Source organism: Octodon degus, unplaced genomic scaffold, assembly GCF_000260255.1.
Source record: "Octodon degus isolate 3935 unplaced genomic scaffold, OctDeg1.0 scaffold00011, whole genome shotgun sequence".
In the NCBI taxonomy this organism is placed as follows: domain Eukaryota; kingdom Metazoa; phylum Chordata; class Mammalia; order Rodentia; family Octodontidae; genus Octodon; species Octodon degus.
This window is the reverse complement of record NW_004524587.1, coordinates 517,011-543,419: the sequence shown is the minus strand read 5'-3', so window position 1 is coordinate 543,419 and position 26,409 is coordinate 517,011. Positions and strand designations below refer to the sequence as shown.

General features: G+C 51.6%; 1 protein-coding gene and 1 pseudogene across 1 annotated transcript in view; one reads left to right on the top strand and one right to left on the bottom strand.

The window, feature by feature from the left end:
• Pkd1l2 (polycystin 1 like 2) overlaps window positions 1–15,441 on the bottom strand; it is a 91,921-nt gene extending 76,480 nt beyond the window's left edge. The window contains exons 1-5 of the mRNA XM_004625982.2: window positions 15,141–15,441; window positions 10,881–11,045; window positions 10,045–10,230; window positions 7,087–7,197; window positions 4,110–4,257 (exon numbers count right to left, since the gene is read on the bottom strand). Coding sequence (XP_004626039.1) covers window positions 4,110–4,257; window positions 7,087–7,197; window positions 10,045–10,230; window positions 10,881–11,045; window positions 15,141–15,441 — 911 coding nt within the window. The remainder of the gene's footprint in view (window positions 1–4,109; window positions 4,258–7,086; window positions 7,198–10,044; window positions 10,231–10,880; window positions 11,046–15,140) is intronic.
• LOC111815082 lies at window positions 11,346–12,758 on the top strand (annotated as a pseudogene).
• Window positions 15,442–26,409: the final 10,968 nt, after the last annotated feature.

Genomic DNA, 26,409 nt, shown 5'->3' with positions numbered 1-26,409 from the left:
CTCCTGTTTTCAGCCTCCCAAGCGCTGCATGTTTGTATCTTGATCAGGGTGCTGGTTACATGTGTGTATTTATTGTATAAAAATGAGTCAAGCTGTTTCTTTTTATGCATTTTTCTGTACATATGTTCTATTTCAATAAAGTTGAAAAAGTAGTTGAAGGCTCCAATACTCCCTGCTTTGCCTTTACTGCTGGGATATTTGCCCTTGATGGGATGCAACTTTGCTTAGAAACAAAAGTGGAGAAGAAACCTCACATTTCTCGCAGGGTGTGCTGGTGCATGCCTGCAATCCCAGCACTTGGGAAGCTGAGGCAGGAGGATTCCTGTGATTTTGAGGCCAGCCTGGACTACAAAGTGAGGTCAAGGACACCCTAAACTGCATAGTGAAACCCTGTCTAAAAAAAAAAAAAAAAAGGAAAAAGAAAACTCAAATGTTCTTTGCTAGTAATTTCTGGCTACCAGAACCTCACAGTCCACAACATTTTGCTGTGTCACTGATAAGGTGTCAACAGGTTGGTAGGCAAAACCATCTGTCCAACTGAGGCACTGTGGCACGGGGGAACAGTGGGCAACCAGCAATATGCCATCCTAGGAGTGCACCAGCTACCTGGTGACCTCAGCACAGCGCCTGGGCCTCCACCCACCTATCCACAGAAAGAGGGCAGGCCAGGCTCACTGGACTGTTATAGGTTTAAAGGAGAAAATGATTGAGAAGTATCCAGTGTAATAAACTCGACCATACCATTTTTTGTATAACAGGGTACCACCGTGTGCCACCCTGCCTACTAAGAGAAAGGCATTATCCACTTTTAAGTAATAATATAATAGAATTATCCTTTGAAAAAAATCTTTTCTTTTTTGTGTTTTAAGGAAGGGTCTACAGAGTGTTTGGGGTCTCACTACTAGATCAGACTCTAGTGATCCGCCTGTTTACAGCCTCCCAAGAGCTGGGATTACAGGCGCGCACCACCACGCCCAGTCTCAGTTGCCATCTCAGTGCACCCTGGGGGTGGGGCCGGCACGCAGGCCCGAGGATTGAACTCCTGGCCTCTGTGCCTGCTTTAATGCACTAAGCTCTTTGTCCGGCTCTTAAAAAATCTTTTATTTATTTATCTGGTACAGGGTCTCACTATGCAGCTCAGACTTGTAGTTATCCTCCTGTTTCAGTCTCCCCAGCGCTGGGATTACAGATGTACACCACCAGGCCTGGGCTTGGTGGCCAGCTCGGTACGGGACTGGCGGGGCACGTGATACTGGGGATAGAACCCGGGTACTTGCCATTGCCAGGCAGGCACTTAGATCACCAAGCTATCTTCCAAGGCCCAGCATTGTCCTTTTTTGGGGGGAGGGTACCGGGAATTGAACTCTTGCCAGGCAAGCGCTTATTCTACTGAGCTATCTCCCCAGCCCCTCATTTTTAAGAATCAACTCCTAGTTGTTTCTTCCTTATAGTTTGGTGTAATCCCTAAAATCATTCAGCGAGTGCTGGCAACACTGGTAATAATTAGCTATATGGGTCGCGCAATTCCCAGGTCTAAACGCCACCCTCCGAGGCCAGGCGCGCGTCCCCATGTCCCCAGGAAGCCCCTAGTCGCCAGGATCGCACCCAAAGGAACACCCCTCCCCGGACACTGCAGCCAAGTCCGCGCAAGGTGCTGTGGCCGCCCGGCCTCTGGTGCTATGTGTCCCCGTCTTCTGCCCTCTATCCTCCATCTTCTCTCCCTCCTCTCTCCTGCACTCCAGCTGTCTTCCTTCCCTTGCATCTGCTGCTCCTACCCGTGAGTCTGGTCCCTCCCTCCGCCCTCTTCCATCGGGGACGTCCCTTCTGACGCCACTCCCGTCTCCCTCCTTGGTACCTCCCAGTGGCTTGTGAACTTCTGGGTCACTCAAGGCTTGCGCTGCGCTGTGGCAGCTGCAGGGAAGACCAGATTCCCAGCAAGGCGGGACCTCCCAGACAGCTGTGCCCAGACAGCGCTGGGCCGAGCTCGGTGTCCATTCCCACATGTGCCAGCAGGGGGCGCTCAGTTACTCAAGTTGTCCGGTGGGCTCCTTTTCAGACAGAAAAATAAAACAGACTGCTGCTCAAAGGAGGCATGCCGAAAGCGAGGCGAGGATCCTCTGACTTCGGTCAGCCTGCTCTTGAGCTTGGAGTCTGCGCCAGAGGTCGTGGGCGTACTGACAATGGATCTAGAAGGCCTAATTATTTTTATTTTTATTTATTTATTTATTTTGAGGCAGCATCTCTTTATGCCGTTCAGGCTGGCGCTGGCCTTGAACTCACAGTGATCCGCCTGCCTCAGCCTCCCAAGTGCTGGGATGACAGGTGTGCACCACCACACCCAGCAGGAATGTCAATTTAAAAATCTCTAGCCCTGGCTGGGGAGATAGCTCGGCGGTCTAAGCGGGCCTGGCTAGTGCAATGACCCAGATTTGGTTCCCCATACCTACGGCCCCGGAACCCCGGGTGTTCCGTGGGGCCACCGAAACCGGATGCAATGGCGCAGGCCTGTAATCCCAGCACTGGGGAGACTGAGAAAGGAGGAACACCACGAGTCCGAGCTGTGTAGTGAGACCCTGTGCCAAATAAATAATTTTTTTTTTAAAAAAATCTAGCCATTTGGCTACCAAGGAGCTAAGCAGAAATAGGAGCCTGTACACGCACGAAAGCACCGCGCTGCTGGCTCCTGTGTGCTTAGAAGCCGTTCTGCACCTTAGAGCTGGAGCGCAGGAGCTGCAAGCGCTGGCAAGAATGCAGCGGGGATGGCCCCCGGCCCCCGAGGTCCCTCAAACTGACACAAGCCAGGCGTGACGCCTCAAGGGCCAACGAGTCCTTAAAGTAGAAACCGGCTGCCTTGGGTGGGTGATGGTGGGGGGTGCGCACGGTCTTTTAAAAGGGAAAGAGGACTATGAGTAGCTTTTGCGGGGCAAGAGCGCAGAAATAGCAAATGGAAAACGTTGCTTATTGTTTCTTTCAGAGTTTAATCAAATAAAAAAATTCCAGGGTGTAATATGACACACAGCCCATCTACAGCGGCCGCACTTAGCATCTCTTCCCAACGGCTTCTGTTTTAAAGCATGGTTTATTTATCAGTGTAACATCCTCTTGTAACTAAAGGTCTTGGCGGCTGCACAGCCAATTTCATCTATGCCCAAATCAGGTAGTCCAAAATGAGGGGTGTGTGTGTGTGTGTGTGTGAAGGATTGTGCAACGTAGCTCCCACTGATGTCTTTGTAAAACAGTAGCAAATAAAAGTCCCATAGAGCATGTTGTGGGCATTTGGTCCACTCGGACTCCTTCCCGGAAGCCACATCCCATTTTATTCCTTGAAACAGAATCTGTCAGGGCAGCCATCACCGTCAGGGACACAGGAGGAAGCAGAAACCCAGCGAGGCCCGGGGCTGCAGCAGGGTCTGGGTCCCCCAGCAGCAGCTGGGTAGCTCAGAGAGGCATAGCAGTGTGCCTGAGGCACAGAGCTAGGCGGTGGCGGACGGTGGGCAGAGACCCAGCCCGGGCTGTCTGGCGCTGAAGCTTAGGCTCGAGGCTCGGGTGGTAACTCCGCGTTGGACAGGTAAATCTGCTGCCCCTGGGCCTGGTGCCCGCCAGGCCAGAGTCAGCTGCTCACTGTGATGGGAGAAGCTCACCCTAATTAAAAGCATCTTGACCTCTGGCTGGGGAGACAGCTCAGTGGCATAAGCACCGGCCTGGCAAGCACAAGGTCCAGAGTTCGATCCCCTAATAATACACACACATACATACACACACAGAGACACACACGTGCACACACACACACACACTACACACACACACACACACTAGCATCTTGATCTCACTGCTAGGAACCCTGTGTCACCAGCCAGCCTGTGGGTAGAAAGGGCACCTGACCACCTGACCCTTCACCGCCATCCAGCAGACCACTAGGCATGTGACTCAGTGCAGTTTTTCTTGGCCAGCCCACACCAGTGGAGTCTGCCCAGACAGGAAAAGCTACCCATGTTTGCCCAAACCATGAGAAATAAGAAATACTGTTTAAGCCACTACATTGTGGGTGGCTTGTTATGCAGCAAAACTGACTGCTACAACGTGGTGTAAGGTTCTGAGACTCCACCTACCTGGGGGGGTAGTAGGGATCAAGGGTGTGGCCATCTCCCATACTAAGGATGCAGGACAGGTTTCCGATGTAGGGAGAAAGGAGCCATGTCAGAGAGATGGTGACGTTGTCAAAGATGAAGCTCTCGTTGGACACCAGCAGCCTCAGGCCTGCAGATACAAACACAGGGTGCCGTGTTCCCTGGCTGCAGAAGTAGAGCCCCTCTGCTTAAAAGCTGTTCTCTTCTATCTACCTGACCGCTATCTGGTGGATGGACTTGAAGTGTTTTACTCCATTTTATTTTTGTCATTTTTGAAGTAGACTCTCACTAGGTAGTCCAGGCTGGTCTTGAACTCACTATGTAGCCCAGGCTGGCCTCAAACTCCCTGGGATCCTCCTGCCTCAGCCTCCTGAGTGCTAGCATAAGAAGCATGCATCACCATGCTTGGCTTAATTTTATTTTTACTTGTGGAAGTTCCTTGGAATTTTATTTTCATTTACAGGCCATACAGAACTGAGATCTAGAAGTGGACGCATACAGAGCTGGAAAAGCAAGCGCGCCTGCCAGCAGTCTCTCGGCCCCAGTGCAGCTGCCTGGAGGCAGCTGTTGCTTCCAATACCCAGGTGCCCCTCGGGAGCAGTCGTGCACACAGGCACACACGTGTGTTTACGGACACAAGAGGAGCACACCTCTTCACCGTTCCGCACCTCATGTGTGTCCTTTTAGGATGCTTGTCTCACAGACTGCTCCACACGACTCCTGCTAGCTGTCTGTTCTTTCCAACCTGCCCCTAATGCATGCTAATCTATTCAGTCAGGAGTCTAGTGATTGGGAAAGTAAAAAGGGTTAAAAGGACATGGGAGGCCACCTACTTGGCTGCGGTGGCAGATGCCTCGCTGTGGCTACTTAGTGCACATTCAACTTGTCAGAAGTTTGGACTTCAAAGGCAGGCACAGAGGGCGGGCCAGGGGCACACAGTTTGCCACCCTCTGTCCCCAACTTCCTGGGCCAGTCCAAGTTCCAGGGTCCTGACTCAGCCACCTGAGGACGCTCGGGAGGCAACCGAGGCCTGGGCACAACTGCCAGGTGCTGGATAAAGTCCATCCTGCGCACATCAGAAACCGACCTTGACCAGGGCACCCAGTTCATGGGGTTCGGGATATTTGAAATCAGGGTAGGAGCAGGAAACCTGGTTCCCACGGCTGCTGGATTCAACATGTCCCTGAGCTGTAAACCGTGGATCATCAGGTGCCAGAGATGCCGGGTCGCATCTCCAAAGGCCACCCTTTGTCCCCTACCAAAACCCCCACATGGGATCGCTGCCCAAATACATGCCCAGGAACCACTTGGATTCCTGGTGCTTCACCCGGCTGGGCCATGCAGCTAGCGTGGCTGGTGAGCCTGGCCTTTGTGGCCTCCAAGCCTTCCTGCTTGTGGACCCCTCCCTCCTCTACATTCCAGGCTCTGCTGTCCCGGACGTCACCGGGACCTCGGCACCACTGACGCAGCTCTTCCCTTCAGAGCTCTTTGTTCCTCTGGCCTCAGCAGAAGTTGCTGCTGTGAGCAGTTTGTCAGACAAGGCCAGCACGTGGATGGATTCCCAGCTTCAGGGCAAATCTGCGTGCTCCTCCTTGGTTTGGACCCACAGTGAGGCCACCTCTTTGGAGGTGAACTTGGGGTGTCCACTGATGTGTAAAGTGCATGCGCCCTGTGAGCCTGCACCCCGGTGAGCAGCGATCTCCTCTCAGCAGCGCTGCCACTGTGAGCTGAGACACACAGGACTGGAGGGCTTTGGACTGAGGGTGGCCGGTGGGAGGGAGGGACAGAACCCAACGACAGAATGCAGTGCGATAACTAGAAAAGTAAGGCAGTGACTTGGAGAGCTGCCCAGGACATATTACTAGTGAAAGGAAGCAAGGTGGAGGCTAATACATTGCACGTGCTTATATTTTTATAAAACTACGTGTCTATACCACTACCTATAGCCACTTCTATGTCCACATTTTACAATGCAGGACATAATTTATTTTAATTCATTATGTTTCCTTATGGGAAGTAGGATGATCAAGTTGGGTTTTTTTATAAATTGTGATAACATAAGATTACTTTTATGGCTTTCAAGACTTATAATTTTATTTATTTATTTTGTATTTAGTACAGGGTCTACAGGGTCTCACTATGTAGATTGGACTCGTAGTGATACTCCTGTCTTTCAGCCTCCCAAGTGATGGGATTACAGGCCCAAGCCACCATGTCTGGTCTAAATCGTGGTCTCAGTGTGCTCCGGGGGTGGGGCTGGCATGGCAGGCCAGGGATCAAACCCACGGCCCCCGCATCTGCCAAAGTAGGTTCTGATGAGCTATCAGGCCGGCCCTAAAATTATAATTTTATTTTTTTCTGTATTTTAGAGAAGAGTCTACAGGGTGTTCAGGGTCTTACTACTGGATCGGACTCATAGTGATCTGCCTGTTTACAGCCTCCCAAGTGCTGGGATTACAGGTGCACGCCACCATGCCCAGTCTCAATTACCGCCTCAGCGTGCCCCGGGGGCAGGGCTGGCATGGCAGGCCCGGGGATTGACCCCCTGGTCCCTGTGCCCTTGTGCCTGCTTGCACAGCAGCCCCTGCACCACTGAGCTATTTGGCCAGTCCTAGATTTATAATTTTAAAGGTGAGAGATCTTTTGGCTCCATCTAATCGAGCAAACTTGCTTTTGTCTTCTCTGTGCTTGGGATCACCCCCATGAATTTGATTTGAAGGGTCCTGGGGTAAAAACCATTTGGGAGGGCAAAGGATATAGTTCAGCGGCACAGCACCTGCCTGGCAAGTGCAAGGTCCTGAGTTCGATTCCCAGCACACCTATGCGTGCGCGCGCGCACACACACACGCATGCACACTCACGTACATTTGAGGCCTATGTGGTTGGCAGCTGCCTCTTCTTCCTTCCTGGGGAAAACTGTACATAGCATGGAAATAAAATTCTTATACCCCAGACTCACCTTCCCGGCACTGGTACTGCACCCACAGGTAGCTGCCCCGGCTGGGGCACAGGTCTCCAAAGTAGGTCTGGTCTGCTGCCACCTGGCAAGCCTGCAGCCCCTGGCACTGGCCTGGGAAGCACCCAGATCCCAGAGGAAGCAGGAACAGCATGCAAGACACAAGGACAACATTCAGCAGCGCATTTTGGAGACTGGTGAGCACATAGCACCCACTGCCTTGCCCGAGCCTGCTGGCAGACACTGCAGACCAGGCACCAAGCTGGGCACTCAGAGGACAGCGGGGTGGGACTGCTGCAAGCACAGCACAGGGCTGCCACAGGGGACCTCAGTCCTCAGCACAGGCTGGAGTCCCCAGAGAGCTTGTGAAGATGCAGATTGCAGACCTGCCGCCCCCCACTCTGGACTTCCAGGTCTGCGTGAGGCCCAGGCTTTTGCCTTTCTACCAAGTTCCAGGTATAAAGCATTTGTAATATTGTTTGTTTCTTTAAAATTTTTTTTTTTTAGAATTTATTTAGATACAGAGTCTTGCTACACAGCTCAGACTTGTAGTGATCCTCCTGTCTCAGCCTCCCCAGTGCTGGGATTACAGTGGCTGGCATGGCATGCGGTACCAGGGATTGAACTTGGGTCCTTGCATTTGCCAGGCAGAAGCTTAGAGCACCAAACTATCTCCCCAGCCCAGATCGTTTGTTTCTCTGCATTGAGACCGTGTGTGAATGTGTGCTTGTGTGCTTGTGTGTGTGGTGTGCATGCGTGTGCACGCATATGGGGATGGAACCCTAGGCCTTGCATGCCCTCGCCCTACTTTCTGCCACCCAGCACCCGCAGGATTTCTGGGGGGCCCGCACCCCCTCCAAACGCTGTGCTCCTTCTGCATATCCACAGCGCCACCCCGCCGTCCCCCAAGGAGGGCAGGAGGTCTAGCTGCTCTGCCCACTGCGGCGTCTCTGTCTCCGGTGCACAGAGCAGTACGCGGCCCACAGCACATGAGAGGCAGCTTGCGTGCGCCACTCTGTGTTTATCAGCGCAGCAGGTAACTGCAGGGCAGGCAGCGCCTTGTCCCTGCTGGACTTTGAGCTCTTTGGAAAGCAGGCAATCCGTGCCTGTGCCCCCGGGCAGCGTGGTGACCAGTGCAGTGCTAGGGCTCACGGGGCCTTGTGGGTCGGAGCAGATGAGGGGCCCTCAGCCAGTGATGGGGCCCGCAGGTCGCAGGGCTGTCCCAGGCCCTCTCCTCAGCCTCCTCACCAAGGGCCAGCTCCCCTCTCTCTTTGCCACCTTTCTGAATATGGAGACACCAGCCTCGCTGGGGAAGGAGGCTCGTAAGGGGGGCCCTGCTCCTAGGAGGCCTGGAGCATGCAGGGGCGTCACAGAGGGCTTACGAGCTGCTTCTAGCCTCTCCTTCTGGTGCCTTGATCCAGGAGGGCAAAGTCCCGGTGACGAAAGCGTCTCCGGGTGGTGGCAGGGGCTCAGCCAGGGAGGGTCGCCAGGCACACACAGTGAGGCCCAGGGTCCCACCCGGGCGTCCTTGGCTGTGTCCCTGGAGCTGAGATGCAGAGACCACCTGCCTTCCTGGGACCCTGCTGAATGGGCAGCAGTGACCACAGCAGACCAGAGAGGGCCCCTGGGGTCCTGGAGGATGGCTGGCGATCTCCGAGGACTTGACTTCTGAGGGATCCAGAAGCTCCTAGAACTTCTGAGCCTGGGCCTTTGTCACTGAGGAAGTGAAGCTCAGAGATTTCCTCAGATGTAGAAAAGCAAAGCCTGCCAGACATGGTGGTGCACGCTTATAATCTGTCACTCGGTAGGCTGAGGCAAGAGGATCGTTGTGAGTTTGAGACCAGCCTGGGCTACAAAGTGAGCTCACGGCCAGTCTGAGTTGCATAGGGAGACCCTGTCTCAAAAAGACAAAAGAAAAAACAAAAAAGAAAGAAAGAAAGAAAGAAAGAAAGAAAGAAAGAAAGAAAGAAAGAAAGAAAGAGAAGAGAAGAGAAACAAAGCCCGTGGGAGACTCCCACAAGGACAAGTGGCTGCCCTAGGATCAAGGATGAACAGGCACGTGTCACCTCTCAACTGTCAGAGGGGGAGGTCACGCTCAGTGGGGCAGCGGATGGACCAGCAGAGTGGAGCACGGAGCTTCCAGATGGACTATGCATCACAAAGCAAAATCCGACAGCAAAATGAAAAGAAAATGCGCTGCTGAGGTGGTGCTGTTCACTTATACAGTAACGCCTTGTGCCACCTTGTGCTGCTTGCAGTTTAAGGTGCAGAAGCGAAGGCAGGAATATGGGTCATGAGGAGTAGTCAGCAAACACCTTTCTTTCTGTTTTGCCCTCTTCTGCAGTACTGAGGATCGAAGGCATCCTAGGCAAGTGACCTACCACCGAGCCTCGCCCCCAGGCCCCCTCTTCTGGATTTCTGACTTTTGAGACAAGGTCTGGCTAGGTTGCCCAGGCTGCCTTTGAACTCGTGAGCCTGGGTTGCTATAGCCTTCTGCGTAGCTAGGATCGCAGGAGGGCAGTGCCGGGCCCAGCTGTGCATTTTTCTTTTCTTTCTTTTTTAAGAGGCAGAGTCTTGTTATGTAGTTCAGGCTGGCCTTGAACTCACAGCACTCCTCCTGCCTCAGCCTCCTCAATGCCGGGATCACAGGTATGCGCCACCACATTGGGAGATTATATATGTATACAAACAAGGTAATCCTGAACAAATGTTAAGATCTGACAAAGGTAAGGAGTAGCTGGGAGTGCATCACAGTATGCTTTTATTTTTGTCTGTATGTTTTAAATATTTCAAAATTCAAAACCTTCTGTTTCATATGTTGGCATTTCCTGCGCTGGCAGAGGATGCGAGAACAGACGCGTCCCTGCTGACGGGCTGGGCTTGATGTCAGTCACACTCCCTGCTGCTCCAGCCAGTGTCCCCACACATCTGGACATTGTTAAAGCTCTCCGAGGGTCCTACCTGCCACCTCGTCCCTGACGCTGACCCAGCTGCAGTCCTCCTCTGGGTCCGAGGGCTGCCCGGCATCCTGGGTGCAGTAATGAGGCGTCTGGCGCCCATAGATGGCATCCTGGACCTGGATGACCTCCCCGGAGCCACAGTGCATGGTGACATTGAGACCTTCACATGCCAGGCTCTGGCCAGCCTCTGTCATAGACGGAAGGGGACACATGGGTCAGAGGGAGACAGGCCAGTAGGTGACTGATGAGGAGGAGTTGAGGCTGTGAGATGGGAGGATTGGGAGAGAGCTGGGATGCTGGGAATAGAAATGAGACACAGAAAGGTGCAGGACATCACAGGGAAGGGAGGGGACTGAAAGAGAAAGGGTCTGAATGTTCCAGACAGAGGCCAGGTCAGCAAATGACAGGAAGACCAAGCATAGTGGTAGGTACTTATAATTCTAGCACTCAGGAGGCTGAGACAGGAGGATATCACCATGAGTTTGAGACCAGCCTGGGCTACATAGTGAGTTCAAGTCCAGCCTCAACTACACATAGTGAGTCCTTGTCTCGACAGAACAAAACAAACAAACAAGCCAAACAAAACAAAGAAAGGAAGAAAGAAAGACAGGCAGGCACTTGGACAGGGAGACATAGAGAAGGGGCCGTAATGAGACAGGAACCAGAGAGACAGAACGAGAAAGGAGAGATTTAGAGAAATTGAGGCAGAGGAGAGGCAGAGGAGAATGCTGGAGAGATGGGAGCCAAGAGCAGGTGAGGCCGGCCCAGTGGGACAGGTTGGGCAGGACAGGAGCCAGAGCGGGGAGGAGGAGGGCGCCTGCGCAGGGGCCAGCTCACCAAACTCGCAGATGAAGGCGAAGGCCTGGGCACAGTTGTGCACAGCTGCCCATGCGGCGGAAAGGCCTCTGCTGATGTGGCCGCAGGTCTGGGCTGCGGGAGCCTCCTGTCCCGGCTGCCAGTTGCTAAAGCTCACGTTGGAGAGATCCAACCAGGTCCCAGTCCCTGAGAGGGGAACAAGGCCACCAGGACCTGGCAGGGGTCCTCCTAGCTCCTTTCTGGGGAAGGGCTCAACACCTGGGGTGCAGCGGTGCTCAATCTGTGTGCAGGGGTGAAGGCGCATTGCCCCGCCCAGGGGAGGGCTGCCCTCCCACACACCCTCCGGCCTGAGGTCTGAGACCCCACAATTGAGAGCCCTGAAAAGCTGGCTCCACTAAGTCATGCTGCTTCCACCTCTGCCTCACCTGAGATGAGAGGGGACAGGAGGTCACAGGTGTGCCACCCAGTGCAGGAGGGCCTGGCCAGATGAGCCCGTCAGGGCTGAGTCAAGGTGGAGGCAGTTTATGTGGCTTTAACACATTAGAATGGTGCTGCTACTCTCGAAGCCACACAGCCACATCCTCAGCTCTTTTTTTTTTTTTTTTTTTTTTGGTCATTTTAAGACAGGGTCTCACTTGAGGCTGGCCTTGAGCTCACTTTGTAGCCCTTGCTGGTCTCAAACTCAAAGAGATCTTCCTGCCTCAGCCTCCCAAGTGCTGGGATTACAGGGGTGTGCCACCATGCCCTGCCTCAGTTCCTTTTCTTCCAGTTCCTTTTAAAAATTATTATTTTTACATTTTGAGACAGGGTCTCAGTAAATCACCAAGTTGCCCAGGCTTGGCTCAAACTTGTGGTTCACCTTCCTCAGCTTCCCAGAGATCTGGGATTAGGGGCACATGCTGCCACTCTGGGTTAGAAGAATTTCAAAGATATTGAAGACAGCAGATACACAAAGTCACTATGAAGACTCAAGATATGGACTCCCGAGGCAGGAGAGTATGTCTCTAAGAGAGGGTCAGGACATGGCAAAGGGTGTCCAGCCCACACGGGAGCCAAAAGCTATGAGGTAGTCGCACCAGATGCCAAGAAGGAAAATACCCCGAGTCAGCCACGTGGGTAGCGCTGGAGTGCTGGTCAGTGCCATGTGGCCCTTGCAACTGCTGTCCTCCTGGGAGAAGCTAGGACAGGGCTGCTGAAGGTGGAGTTGGCACCCTGGAAGTGATCTCAGTTCTGATCACCCCCAAGCTGAAGAGCGAGTCTACAATCTGATCGGCAGTGGGCCAAAGGAGGGAGCTTTCACCCTTCTGGATGGGTGACATAGTAAAATCAGAAGCTGTAGGGCTGGGGAGATAGCTGAGCGGCTTCAGTGCCTGCCTGGCAAGCGCATGGTCCTGAGGTTGATACCCCTGTCAATCAGTCAGTCAGTCAATCAATCAATCAAAAGCCGTAAAAATAATGACTTCATTAGACCAGCCATCACCTCAGCTGTCAAGCCAAATATGACCTTTTACCACCAGGAGATTTTTGGTCCATTTCTTGCGGTTCTGGAGACAGAAACATCGGATGGAGCCATTAAGGTCCTACGTGTCAGCCCATATGGAAGTAGAGCTGCCATCTGCACCACCAATGGAGCCACTGCTCAGAAATACTCCCACCTGGTGGGGGTCGGACAGGTGCTAGCGAATGTCCCCATGCCAGTGCCTTAGCCTGTGTTTGGGTCACCAGCTCTGGATCTTCCTTTAGAAGAGACACCAGTTTCTGTGGCAAACAGGGAATCCAGTGCCGCACTGGATGAAGATTGTCTCTTCTCGGTGGAAAGAAGAGGCAACCGCTCTCTCCCCCCTTGCTCTGGCCACGCCTGCTGGTGAATTTCTTCCAGACCTGGTCCATCCTGCATAATCTCTCTTTCATTTGTGACCAACCACATTTGCCAGCTTTGCTCACCAGAGATCCACGGACTGGAATGTATTACAACTTAGTCCTGTTCGGTTGCCTGGCCCCTTCAAGGTGGCTGAAGGGAGGTCTCTAGAACAATACCGACAACAGATTTTTGCTAGCTCTTCCTGCTTCTGTTTTTGAGGTAAATGGCCTACCGTTAAGTGCTCACCTAGAAAGAAAGCCAGGACTTGTTTTCTAAATATTTTTCCCTTTTTCTGACAACTTGGAGGAGGGAGAGGTTAGTGTATTCCTAGGTCTTCTGACAGTTGCAAGATGAATCTGGGATAGGAAAATAGTATAACACTAGTCTACCTTTGGACTGAGCCTCAGACACTGCCCTCTGTAAAAGCCAGGGCATGAGACCCTTCTGCCGAGCTCTCCCATGCCTCCCTCGCTCCACACTACACGGCTCTAATCGATTTCTATTTATCCCAGTGTTGTGACAACCATTTCTTTCTTTTCTGCTCAATGCCTCTTTGTTGTCCTTGTGATTCATGACCACTGTTCAATTCTATCATTGTCCCTGCTCCTGCTCCTTAGAATCTCAAGAATACCTCAGTATTCAATGAATATCAACATTTTTATGTGTGACCAAACCTCCAGGATTATAATTATTACCTTCAGAAAGAACATAAATGCATACAAATATTTTCAACATTTCCAACACTATGACAGGGGGCAAATTAAAACACCCTCTTCCCAATCTGTGGACTGGTCTGGGAGATGGCTCAGTAGAGTAAGTGCTTCCCTGGCAAGCGCAGGGGCCTGAGTTCAATCCCCAGTTCTGGAAGAAAAAAAAAAAAAAAGTGATCTGGAAAACTCATGGTCTTTACTAACAGAGTTCTAACATTCCTGGATCTCCCAAAAACCAATCTGTCAACGGCTTCATTACTAAACTTCTAGCAGGTCATTCCAGGCTGACTGTCCCCACATCTCAGCGCTGGTGAGTACCTGAGATATACTTACATGAATGCTACCATATTACTATCAGTACTCTGGCCTTCGCTTCCACAGGAACAGTGAAAGGGTGCTAACCTTTAGCAGCATAACCTCAACAGCCTCACCCTGACCCTAACGACCTCACGGTATCCCTTGGGAAATCTTATAAGATGCTATTTATTTATTTATTTATTTATTTATTGGTCTTTTTGACACAGGGCCTCACTGTGCAGCTCAGGCTATTTATAAGCTCATTTTGTAGCTCAGGTTGGTCTCTAACTCACAACAATCCTCCTTCCTCAGCCTCTCAAGGGCTGGGGTTACAAGTGTGCACCACCACGACTACCATATCTTCAAGCCAAGAAACTTTACAACAGACGTTGCCTGAGGAGCATCTGGAAAACTCGAACCCCCTTGGCTATGAATTGCCCTAAAGATCTTCCCCAACTTTTGGCTTTTAAAGACATTTCCATGTACTCTGTGTATTTCTGTGGGTTCCCAGATCAGACCAAGCTACTCATTTCTGAGCCTAAGTGGTTTTTGCAGGAGCCAAGAGAACCCTGGGCGCCTCTGTGACACGGCAGGAGAAGGAGTTGCTTGACACCTTTCTGCCACACGTCCTCAGGTTATCTTGGATGAGGAGGCTCCTCTGCATTATCCTCACTCTCACATGACAGTTGCAGTGCCCACCTATTGGGCATCAGGATTAAACACCAACGGGTCATTCCGGCCCTCCAGCCACGGCCAACGCACTGTTGCAGAGAGGAGGACAGAGTCCCAAAGGGGCACAGAGGAGGATGCTTGTGACTGCTGGCAGTTGGGGGACGAAGAGGGGGGTTTCCAGGAGGACCACGAAAGGCGATATCTGATGAGAAAGGTGTGGTGCTACCCTAACTTCCTTTAATGTCATACCAACTGGGGAAAGACATGTAAGTCATTTCCTGAAACAGTTTCATTCTTTGCAAAATGAGGACAACAGCAAGACATTTCTCACTGGTTTTGGTAAAGATCAGTGTGACAATGATCACGAAGCACTCATGCAAGTGGCTGGCACTATTCTAGCAAGAACTGAGGAAGCCACATGAGGAAGCCACAGCTAGAATTAGAATTAGGTGCCCAAAGGGCTGGGGTAGTGTGCAGCTCAGTGGCCTAGCATGCATGAGGAGCTGAGTTCTAGCCCCAGCACACACATGTGAGTGCACACACACACACACACACACACACACACACACACGAAAAGAAATGTTATTGCACCAGATTCTGTGCCTGGCATGTACAGTGATTTATTTTATTTAATCTGCAAGATGACCAAGAGGCCTGTGTCCTTCATGGGTCTCTGAGTGATGAAGGATAAGGAATGTGTTGGTCACAAGCTTCCCACCGACCCCGGCACACCCCACCTACCTCCTGCAGCCCCGTTGGGTGCCCAGGGCCCTGTGAGCCCAATCCACCACTCTCTGTCCGGGGAGAGGTGCTGCTGTAGAAAGTGCTGGGTTCTCTCATCACGAATAAAGACCAGATGGCCTCCCTGTCCTTCACACCAGCTCTGGGCACCACGGAAGGTGCGTCCGAGTGGCACAAACTCGTAGCAAGTTTTTCTGAAGGCCACCTGGTTCTTAGAACAAAAAGTGTCATTTTCTGGCTCAGCAGCGACGGCCTGAAGCCTCAGGGCGAGCCCCAGGAGTGCCAGGCCTGCAGCGCGCATCTTGGGAGCGCTGCTGGAACTGCTGGATAGAGCGGCTCTTGGTCCTTCATATCCTGGTGCCTTCCCAGTCCTCACCCATCCATCTTCCTGTCTCTGTGTGTCAACAAAGAGCAACTCCTTTCTGCTTCAGAAACCAAAGCCCAGGGGGAATGCATCTGTGGTGTGGCTTTGCCCCCCACCCCTCTGCTCCATGCCCATCGCCGAGCCGATTGCTTCACGAGGGTCTTAGAGAAAGATAAAGCAACTGTATCACCCACTTGTCAACTGGTCAACTGTTCATGCTCGATAAAAATGCCTTGCTATTGATTTTATGCCACTATGTAAGGATCAAATGTTCCAGAAGGGGCCAATAATGTGTGGGAAGCAGGTGATAAAAGAGAACAAGAGGAAAGGTAAGATTTAGGGGATGGCGAGCAGGCGGAATGATGCCTGCTTGCAACCCCATTGTCTGGAGTGGCAGCTGGCCCCACAGATAACCACCCCATCCCTGGTGTGGCTGGACTCTGAATGGATACCTGGGCCCCTCTTGCGTCCTTCACCTTATCACTCATGCCTGTTGGACAATAAAAATGTCTTCCAAACTTATTGATATCATCGTGGAAATACGCTCAGACCTACCTATCATGACTCAATGATAGATCTGCTTCCATGGCTTGAAGGATCAACCGCAACTTCTTAGCTTCGTGCATGAGGTCCCGGAGAGGCTGGCTCCCCGACAGTTGTTCCAAATTCGTCCTTCCAGGTTCATGGAAGCAGGCCCTCTGGCTCCTTGCAGAGGGGAGTGTGGAGTGGTACCAGGGTGGGCAGTGTGACAATAACAGCCAACATGTAGAGAGTACCAACTACAGTGTCACAATTCCACTTCTGAGAATTCACCCACAGACAAATTTATACATGTGCGAAGTGCCACATGTCAAGGGAAACACTCTGTAAAAACTGCAGAGGAGGAAAACCAAGAAAGAACCCAAATGCCCAATGATAAACTGGTTAAAAAAATGGGGTGCCTCCTAGGAATCTATTTAAAAAAACAAGTAAATCCTTCCCATACACATTTGGAAGCATCCCTAACATTTCTGTTGTTGTTGGAAGCAAAGCACTAGACATTGTATAAGGCCTGTCCTGTTTGTATAAGAACATACACAAGCATTTGTTCATAGGCGCTGATGTATTCTGTAAAGAGTGTATGAGAAACCAGCCACAGTGTTTGCCTGGAAGGGAGCTGGGTGCCTGGGAGGAGAGAGGAAGACTTTCCTTCCCTGTGCATAGCCATCTTTTGTGCCCCATGAAAGTGTCACTTGTTGCAAAATTATCAATTCTCTAAAAAACCATCTCCCACAAGCTCCAAGTCATTGCTCTTCCTGCTATCATAATCTTTGGCTGTGACCTTCCTTCATCTGACCTTGACCTTGCTTTTCTGTCCACTACCAGGGACATCCTTAGACTCAGCCTTCCCCTGACCCTGTAAGACTCAGCTCAGAAGCCACTTCCTTCCAAGTGCTCTGTAGCACTTGCTTCTTTTTTGATTACTTAAGTTTGTGGGTATGTTTTAGGTCTACATGATGTTCACATTCATCCTAGGGAATTTGTATCTGTGCAAGATATAGTTGAATTCTTTTATTGCCCTTCCCTTACCCTCTGAGCTATCTCACCAGCCCAAGCTTGTCTTTCACTGTGGTCTCCATGTCTGTAGTTATGGGAGAAATTATTTCTGATTTTGGTTTTGCTAGAGTATTGTTAATCTGCTTTATTACTTCTACTCTTAGCATTTCAGAGAGTCCAGGTGGGTGGAGTTTTGGATTGCTCTACCTTATTACCTCTTGGATTTGCCTTTGAGTTTGGGGTTGTATCTTGTTTAAGTGTCTTCTCATTGTCTATTTTTTTAAAGTGTAATTCCTAGTCTGATGCTTGTAAATTGCCTTTCACAGGTAGCTTTACTGCTAACATTTAGAACCACTAGGACGTGACTACTGCTCAGAGATGTCTTCCAGGTGTAGTTGGCTTTGTATTCCGAGTCTGTTTTGAGATCCCACCATTTCAGTTTATTGGGGATGAGAAGTTGCCTCCTAGGCCCGTTGCCTGGTTCTTCGGCACTGGCCTATAGTATTTTTTATGGGCCTTAGGAATCTCAGTCTTCATATACGAGGAAGAGTTATATCACTTTAGCTAATGTGATACAATAAGCAATAACAATAGCATCAGACATGGCTTAGAAAATGACACACTTATGTAACCACCAATTTGCCACCTTTAACCACATGAACTGGATTTGTGGTTATATAACAAAATCTAAAACAAACCAGAAAATCTTATGCAGTAAATGAGTCCTCAATATGGCACTTTTACTTTCAGGGGGAATATTTTAAAAGTGGTAAGGGGAGAAATAGAGAAATAGAAGAAGAGGAAGAGATTAGAAGCAAGGCTGGAGGACAAAGGCAGATCATGCAAACGTTGGGAACCTTGTGAAGAAGACAGGAGAGAAAGAGAAGGAAGAAATCTAGACGAGAACAGATATACACTCATATAAATACAAGAAAAACAATCAAGGAACAAGGAGAGGGAGGGAGAGAGAGAAAGAGAGAGAAGAAAGAGGGGAGAGAAGGAAAAAGGGGGCAGAGAGAGAGAGGAGAGGGAGGGAGACGGGGAGGGAGAGGGAGAAGAAGGGGGAGGAGAGAGAGAGACAGACAGAGAGACAGAGAAAGAGACAGAGAGAACAAAATGAGAAAAAAATGTCCACTCTGAGGCATGTCTCTGCTATTCCTGGTAGACAACATGGGCAGACGGCTCAGGTCCACATTGGTTAGTCCCAGCAGACCAGCTGTCGCTTTGCAGCAGGTTGGTAGGTAACCTGGGGGCACCTGGCTGCTTTAGTTCCAGTGAAGCTCAGGCTGGTTTCTGGCTGCAGACCTGTTCAGCCTACAGCAGTCCATGTATCTCCTGCTGCCTTGAACTCTGCTCCCTGACCTCCTGCCGGCTTGAGCCCAGCGCCCTGACCCCAACACTGAAGCCAGCAGCTGCTCTGAGTTCTGAGCTCAGCTGCTCTTTCTGCAAGGAGGCTTCTGGCCAATGGCCCTTTCCTGGGGGGACATTTGAGCCCAAATAACTCACCAGCCAATGCAGTACGCTCCATCCCACTGGCGTGTTTCTCTGGGGGCCCTCTGGGCCGTCACAGTCGTTACCCTGGGCCTGCAGCTTTGAGCCTCCCTCCTCTCAGCGAGTCAGGGCTCAGGGAGAAAGGGCAGCCTGCCACGTCCTTCTTCCTCATGGAAGTCTCTCTCTTCACTCTCCCCGTGGACTTCAGTTCTTGCTTCAGGTCATTCACTTCCCTCCTTCTGATCCTCCTCACAGTGCTATATTCCAGGGTCTGGACTCCAAATCTCAGAGAGGCTCTTTCGCTGTGGCTTACCACTCCACCATCTTAGAACTTGCTTCTTTAGAATATGTCCTCCTCCCCTGCGAGTGTTCTTTTCCTCTTTTACTAATAGCTTTATTGAGGTATAGTTCATATATTATTCTAATAGTTCACTTAAAATGTTGGGTTTGCTGGGCCTGGTGGCACATGCTGATAATTCCAGCACTTGTAGGCGGCTGAGGCAGGAGGATTGGTGAAAGTTTGAGGGCAGCCTTGGCTACATAGTGAGTTGTGGGATTACAGGGGTTCCAGGGGGGGCTGGGATTGCAGGGGTGTGGCTACAGCACAGCTTGTGGAAGCACAGGTGTGCTTTAGTGAGTGTAGACATCTAACATCTGGTTCAAGTTGTCAGCTTGCTCTGAGGCAGTGACTATTTTTTGGCGCTTCCCTTTTCCTTCGCCAGGCCCTAGTAGCCATGATTCTATTTGCTGTCCCCATGGAGCTGAGTATCCTGGATGTTTTACCCAGTTTGTAACATTCTGTGTTGGGCTCCTCTCACTTAGCATCATACGTTCAGGGTTGCAGGGAATATTCCCTTCCTTTCTATGGCCCAGTAATGCCCATTCTGCAGTGAGGCCATGTCCTGCTTCTCTGTCCTCAGTGGGTAGCTACACAGGTGGTCTTTCTCCCTGAGTTTGGGGCAGTGGACATCACTTTGCTCCCGTTGCTCCACCCCTGCTGCCACAGACACTAGTGTGGCCTCATCTCCTGTGCCCCTGGCCTGACCCTTGGCCTCAGTCTTTCTTAGAAGCCCCACAAACCCCTCTGGAGTGGCCAGAGGAGGAACAGGGCCAGCACCCAGAGAAGGCGAGTGTCACCGCTGACTCACAGGCTGTGACATGGGCTGGGCGGAGCTGGCCTGTTATCACCAGAGGCCAGACTTTGATGACTTCCATGAGGACACTGTGGGAGGTCCCTGGGGTGGTAATGCATCTCCTAGGCACGGGCTTCGTTTGTGCCTGCCCTGGAACGCGCCTGGCGACGCTGGATAATGAGGTAGACCGGCAGCCTAATTCCGTTTTTGCATTCTGAGGCCTTTGCCACAGGGCCTTGAGTGCCGAACTTGCCTTGGTGATGTCAGTTTCTGTTGTCCCTTAACCTCTGTGCCCATGAGGCTCACCTGGAGAGTGGGAGGGACAGAAGCAGCGCAAGGTGAATGTGTTTCCAACCCTCGGGCCCAGCCACTGAGCCGCCATGGGGCTCAGCCGTGTGGAAGGCAAAGGATGCCGGGTTCGGTCTCAGTAGGGCATTAGCTCCCCATAATGAGTGTAATCTTTATAGACTGCAGACGGGCATGGATAACGTTTTTATTATTTATTTATTTTTATGTATTTGGTACAGGGTCTTACTACGCAGCTTGGACTTGTAGTGATCCTCCTGTTTGCAGCCTCCCCAGCGCTGGGATTACAGGCGTGCATCACCAAGCCAGACGCGGTGGCCTGCTCAGTGCGCCCAGGGGCAGAGCCAATGCAGCATGCGGTGCCAGAGGTCGAACCCCGGTCCTGCGCTTGCCTAAACAGGTGCTTAGTCCACTGAGCTATCTCGCCAGCCCACTGATAAGGTTTTTAAATGAGAATTCTCACGCATCCCCCCGTGGCCCTAACATAGTTCTATTTCCTTGCGGCTCCTTCCACCCCTGGGCCCTGGAGGACAGGCCCCGCCCGGCGCTGATTGGCTCTCGCCGCGCCTGCTCCTCCGCTCACCCGGTCTCGCGGAGCATCCTGGGCAGCGCCTGGACCTCTTCACCCGGTGGACACCGCCTGCGGCTCCCAGCCTCCCGCGCTGCTGCGTGGGATCTGCAATTCTCCTCCTTTTGTTGCACAGTCGCCCCTGCTGCGGGTGTCTTCTTGAGCACCCTGTAGCCAACACCAGTGCCGCCCCTGAGGGCTTCTGCAGGTGAGCTCGTCCTCCACGCTATGGGCCGGACAAGCTGTGCTCACCGGCTTCTGGCGGCCACCATTTGCAATGCACCGCAAGCAGCATCCCGTGCGCGTCAGTTGTCACGAGGTGATGCCGCCCAGCACGTCAGTGCTCTCGCTCCCAGGAACCGCGCGCCTTGCTGGTCTCCCCACTCTCCGCTGGCTTCGCCTAGCTTCACCCTCCAGATGGCTCTTTAGCGGCTCCGCCCTCACCTGGGGTCTGCTTCTTGGGGGGCCCAGGCTCACACAGGCCATCCAGAGCTGGGCCACCTGGGCCGCGGGGCAGAGCGGCGCCGCGATTCCTGGTGTGGATGCCACGCGCCAGGCAAGGGCCTTAGTCGTCCTCCCATCTGTCCTGTTGCGGACCCCACCTGAAGCCTCTAGCTGTAGCTCCAGAGCAGCTCTAGGCGCCTTCCTGACTGTTTTCGATCTCACACTGAGGGACCAAGTCTCAGGAGTAGCTGGCACGCTCAGTCCCTGGTGACTCAGTCCCAAGCCTCCATCTCCCTGCTTCCTTTGCCTGTATTTTCCTATTTTTAAAAATTACTTAGGCTGGGCTGGTGAGTTGGCTCAGTGGTCTAAAGCACCTACTTAGAACAAGCTTAGCAAAGCATAGGGACCGCGGTTCAATCCCCCAGCACCACATGCCAGCCAGCCCCGACCCCTGGTGGGCTGAGCTGGCCACACACACACACACACACACACACACAAATAAATAAATAATTTTAAAAAAAAATTACTTAGGCTTTGGGCCATGCTCAGTCCCTCGCTCATTCTCTTGATGTAGAGCATACCTGTCTGCAGGGGAGCCAGGGTTGCTCAGGTGTGCTCAGGGTGTCGGGTTTTGAGGTGGCTGGTAACGCGGACCTCGAAGGACTCGCAGACTGGGATGAGGAGGCGGCTGGGGGCAGGGGACATTGCAGAAAGTGCATCTCAGGGAGAGGTCAGCATGCCAGCGCCTGGCCCCGCCTGAGTACCCAGAGCTGCCTAAGGTACCATCACTCCAGGTCTCCGTCCCTGAGAGCTCTGTCACTCCTGGACCCCCTTCCTCACATTTAAAAATATGATTAGCACAAGTCTGCAGTTCCTAAGGTTTACACGCATCTTGGGGGTGGGCGCAGAGACTGAAAGTAACTTCGTCCTTTTTATTCCCCTCCCTCTCCCTTTCCCCATGTTCCTCAACTCTAGATCTACTACCCACTGACAAAGCCTCCATCTCCCTGCTTCCTTTGCCTGTATTTTCCTATTTTTAAAAATTACTTAGGCTTTGGGCCTCTCCTACAGGAGGAATTGTGTGATACTTCAGCTGCGCTTCTCATTTATTTCACTTAACATTGTGGCCTCAGGTTGCAACTGTTTACCTACAAATGACTTAAATGACTTCCTGCTTCCTCTTTCTTTGTTTATTTATGTTGTATTGTTCTCAAGTAGAAGGAACGTGGGCTCTTTAAACCTCTGGGTCTGGTTTACTTCTCTAATGTTCTGGTCACTCATACTCATTTTCTTGCAAAGGACTCAAGTTTACCCTTCTTTACAGTCGAGTCATCCTCTATGGTTTATAAGAGCACGTTTGCTTTATCCATTTGCCTGTTGATGGATACGTAGGCTGCCTCCAAGACTGAGCTCGTGTGACCTGTGCTGCTGAAAGTGTGGAGCGTGGACACCTTTGGGTCGTGATGATATGATGTCATTTACTCTTTTTTTGGTAAGGGTGATTGAGCTCTGGACCTTGCGCTTGCCAGGCAAGAGCTTATGCCACTGAGGTATCTCCAAGCTTCTGTCAGGGTAGCCAGCAGGTATTTTTCCCATTCTGTCCACCTCCACACTCTCAGGGGCTGGCCACATAGCTCATTGGTTTAAAGTGCCTGCAAGCAGGCGCAGGGGCCAGGGGTTCGATCCCCAGGCGGGTCATGCCAGCCCCACCCCTGGGGTGTGCTGAGATAGCAATTGAGACTGGGTGTGGTGGTGTGTGCCTGTAATCCCAGCTTTTGGGAGGCTGCAAACAGGAGGACCACTACAAGTCTGAGCTAGTAGTGAGACCCTGAACACCCTGTAGACCCTTCCCCAAAAACAGAAAAAAAAAGGAATCAAACTCAGGGCTTTGCACTTGCGCACTGCCAGGCATATGCCTGTGCTGCTGAGCTGCCTCCCCGGCAGTCTCCACCCTGCTGTTCCCTCTGCTGAGGTGACTTCTCTTCCACACTGGCTCGTACGCTTGTGTTCCGTTTCCAGGGTAGCTCACACATCAGCCTGTTCTCGAAGACTTTCAGGTCTCACAGGAACTGATTGTTTAATCTTCTGGCTTAACACCATTTAAAGGTAACAGCAAACTTAAAAAAAAAGAGGTGAATACAAGAGAAACTATGAGAATTGGCTGTAAAAATGTATTCCCTTCTAGGCTTTTCACTTCCCATGTTTGAAATCATTTCAGTAACAACTATTGCGGGGCAAATGAGTCTCCCAGGAAGCCTTGCTGAAGTCTGACTTCCCAGTACCTTTGAACACGACCTTTTGTGGAAATAGGGGCTTGACAGCTGTGATTAAGCCCCCATGAAGCCATAAGGGCATAGAACGGGCCCAATCCAGCGGCGGGTGACCTTAGGGAGAGAGAAATCGGGACACAGAGGCAACAGCAGTGTGTAGAGACTGGGTGGACAAGCCCTGGAGTGCCAAGGGTTGCAGAGCCGGGAAGGCTCCTTTCTGGGGTTCCCCAAAGAGTATGGTCCTGCCGACACCTTGACTTTGGACTTTTGGCCCTACTGAGAATAAACCACTGCTCGAAACCACCTGGCTGGTGGCACGTTGCCAGGGCAGCCCTGGGGCACTAGGATGACCATGGTAGCTCAGGGAGGCCACGCGCCAGGCGATCGAGCTCCTTTCATTCACTGTATGAGTGTTGAGCACCTGCTACACACTGTGCCCGGTTAAACTCGGTTTTAAGTGGTGTGAGTGTCATGTGAGTGTCAGCCGGGCAGGTGGCAGCATGGAAGAGGGGGGTGGCGCATTCGGAGGTTGCCCCAGAGAGGGCACGACTGAAAGAAAAGAACGTCTTACCCTTTATTTAGGAGGCAGAGCTGTCAGGACTGTTGCTCAGGCTGTAAGTAGAAAGTTGGTTTTTATTTTTTATTTTTAAAATTTTTACTTTTTGGTACAGTTTTTCTCTATGGCAACTTGGACTTGTAGTGATCCTCCTGTCTCAGCCTCCACATTGCTGGGATTACAGGCATGCGCCACTGTGCCTGGTTTTGGTGGTAGGCTCCGTGCAGGGTCTGCACGGCATGCAGTACTAGGGATCAAACCCGGGTCCTTGTGCTTGCCAGGCAGGCGCTTAGACCGCCGAGCTATCTCCCCAGCCCAAGGAAAGTTCTTTCTTAAATTGAATTTTTGTCTGGCATCACCAACTGAGCTTGAAGTACATCTTGAGCGGTGGAAGTTTTCCATCTCCGGCGTTAGAAGTCATGCCCTTTGCTACCAGGAATACCTGCTGGTTCCAAACTGGTCAACTCTTCCTCCTAAGCAGTGCTAGTTGGTAAATTCTAGCACTTTCTGTAGGATTTGTCAAGGCAGCTCTCCCATTAGACTTTGAGCTCACTGAGACCAGAAGCTTTGATCCACTGTCCTCCTGTCCTCGATACCCAGCGGGCTTGCAGCGCAATGGGCCCTCTCACACCCTGACGACATAGTGCCGCTCCTTTGCTCGGTGGTGTTTTGCCTGGGGAGCCTGAGGACACTGTCTGGCCACCTCAGCTGTTCTCACTTTAGGGAGGCAGCTGCCACCTCTGTGGGGACTTTGCCTGTCCCCTTGAACCCTGCTATCGGAGATGTCCTTGTTATCTGGTCAGTTTATCACCCTGGTTAATTAAAGGCATCATTTTAGAGACTAACTTAATTGGAAAATTGCAAAGTAATTTAGATATGATAGCATGATCTCCAAAAGGGAAACATTAACTTTGCAATAAGAGATACAGAGTTGTAAAATAAGGCCATTGGTGTTTTTAGAGTGGGTGTGCATGCACGCACGCACACACGCACGCACGCACACACAGCCTTTCTTTTTGATTTCAGATTTTATTTCTGAACTTCATCGTTGATTGACGTCAGAAAAGGGCAGCCACCTCCCCTAGTCCTGGTCTGAATTTCCCAGGCCGGAGGACCCTACGCTTGCACCTTCCACCCCACCACCCCTGGTGCGACCTCTGGCCCAGGGGATGACTTCGCCTAGCTTCAGTAACCTCTTCCATAAGACGGGGACAACAGTGGCTTCCCCCCAAGGAACAGAGACAGCACGGGTTCCCAGAGCAGCCCTGGCTGCTGCGCGCCAGCTGCCTACCTTCCCAGAGCTGACCCTCTTCCTCTTCCCAGGAGGAGGAGGCCCAGGCTTCCTTCCAGGGGGTCCTGGGCACCCAGCAGACCAGGTGACTGCATAGCCAGCCTCCCACACCCTGCAGATCCTCCACTGCCATCTATGGATGGCGACTGAGGTGGCATTGCCGACATGCATAGCGTGTGATAAGGGACAACGCCTCGCAGGACACCAGACCTGAAGGCCTGGCCTCTGTGCAACACAGCCCTCTGCTCCCCACACCTACTGACAACTCCCCTCTGCTCCCGCTGACCTCTCCCGCCTCAGCCCCACACAGCACTCCTCCTCTCCGCAGAACCCAGAGCTGCCCGGGCGGCCGTGCTGGTGCTGCCCGTCAGTAGCACCTCCCTCCCACTTCCATGCCGCCGATGCCCAGGAGCTCTCAGTTCTCAAGGCTCCAGCACCTGCTCTCCCAGGAAGCCCGCTATGATGCTTCCTGTCCTCACGGTGCACGTCCCACCTTGGAGGAGGACTTACTTCCCACCTTCCCACTCTTTCCTCTGTTGTCACAGGGCTGTCCCCAGTGACACAGACCTGCCCCCACCTTACAGAGGCCACCTTGTTTGTGGAGCAGATGGATGGGAGGACAAATGAACGTGCGGGCTCATTCACACACTCCCCCTGTGAGCCCAGGCCTCTCTGCCGTTGAAGCCTGGGCATCCTGTCCTAACTACCTCTGTCCCCTTAGACATGTGAAATGTCATCTTCTCAGCTCTCGTGCTGGCCGAGCACTGTCAATAGAAGTTTCTAGAAATGTTCAGTGTCCAATATGGGAGTCCCAGACCCCTGGCAATGTGGCCTGTGTGAGTCAGGAGTTGGCTTTCATTTCACTGGGATTAATTTATATCTATCTATCTATCTATCTATCTATCTATCTATCTATCTATATATTTTTTTTTCTTTTCTTTTCAAATGTATTTGCACTGAGACAGCAATTGAGACTGGGCATGGTGGCACGTGCCTGTAATCCCAGCACTTGGGAGGCTGTAAGCAGGAGAATCACCACGAGTCCGATCCAGTAGTGAGACTCTGAACACCCTGTAGACCCTTCCCTAAAATTAAAAAAAAAAAAAAATCTCAAAGTAGAAAGGGGTAGGCAATAAATATTTAAAGATTTAAAATTTCTGAATTTAGATGAAATTATAGCACCACATTTCCAAGAAAAATGAACCTTTTGCACAAGAAATTTGAGTTATATCATACCAAGATACACAAAAATGAAATTGTCCAAAACTAATTGTAAAGAAAAAATCATTAAAACATATAAATAAAAAAAT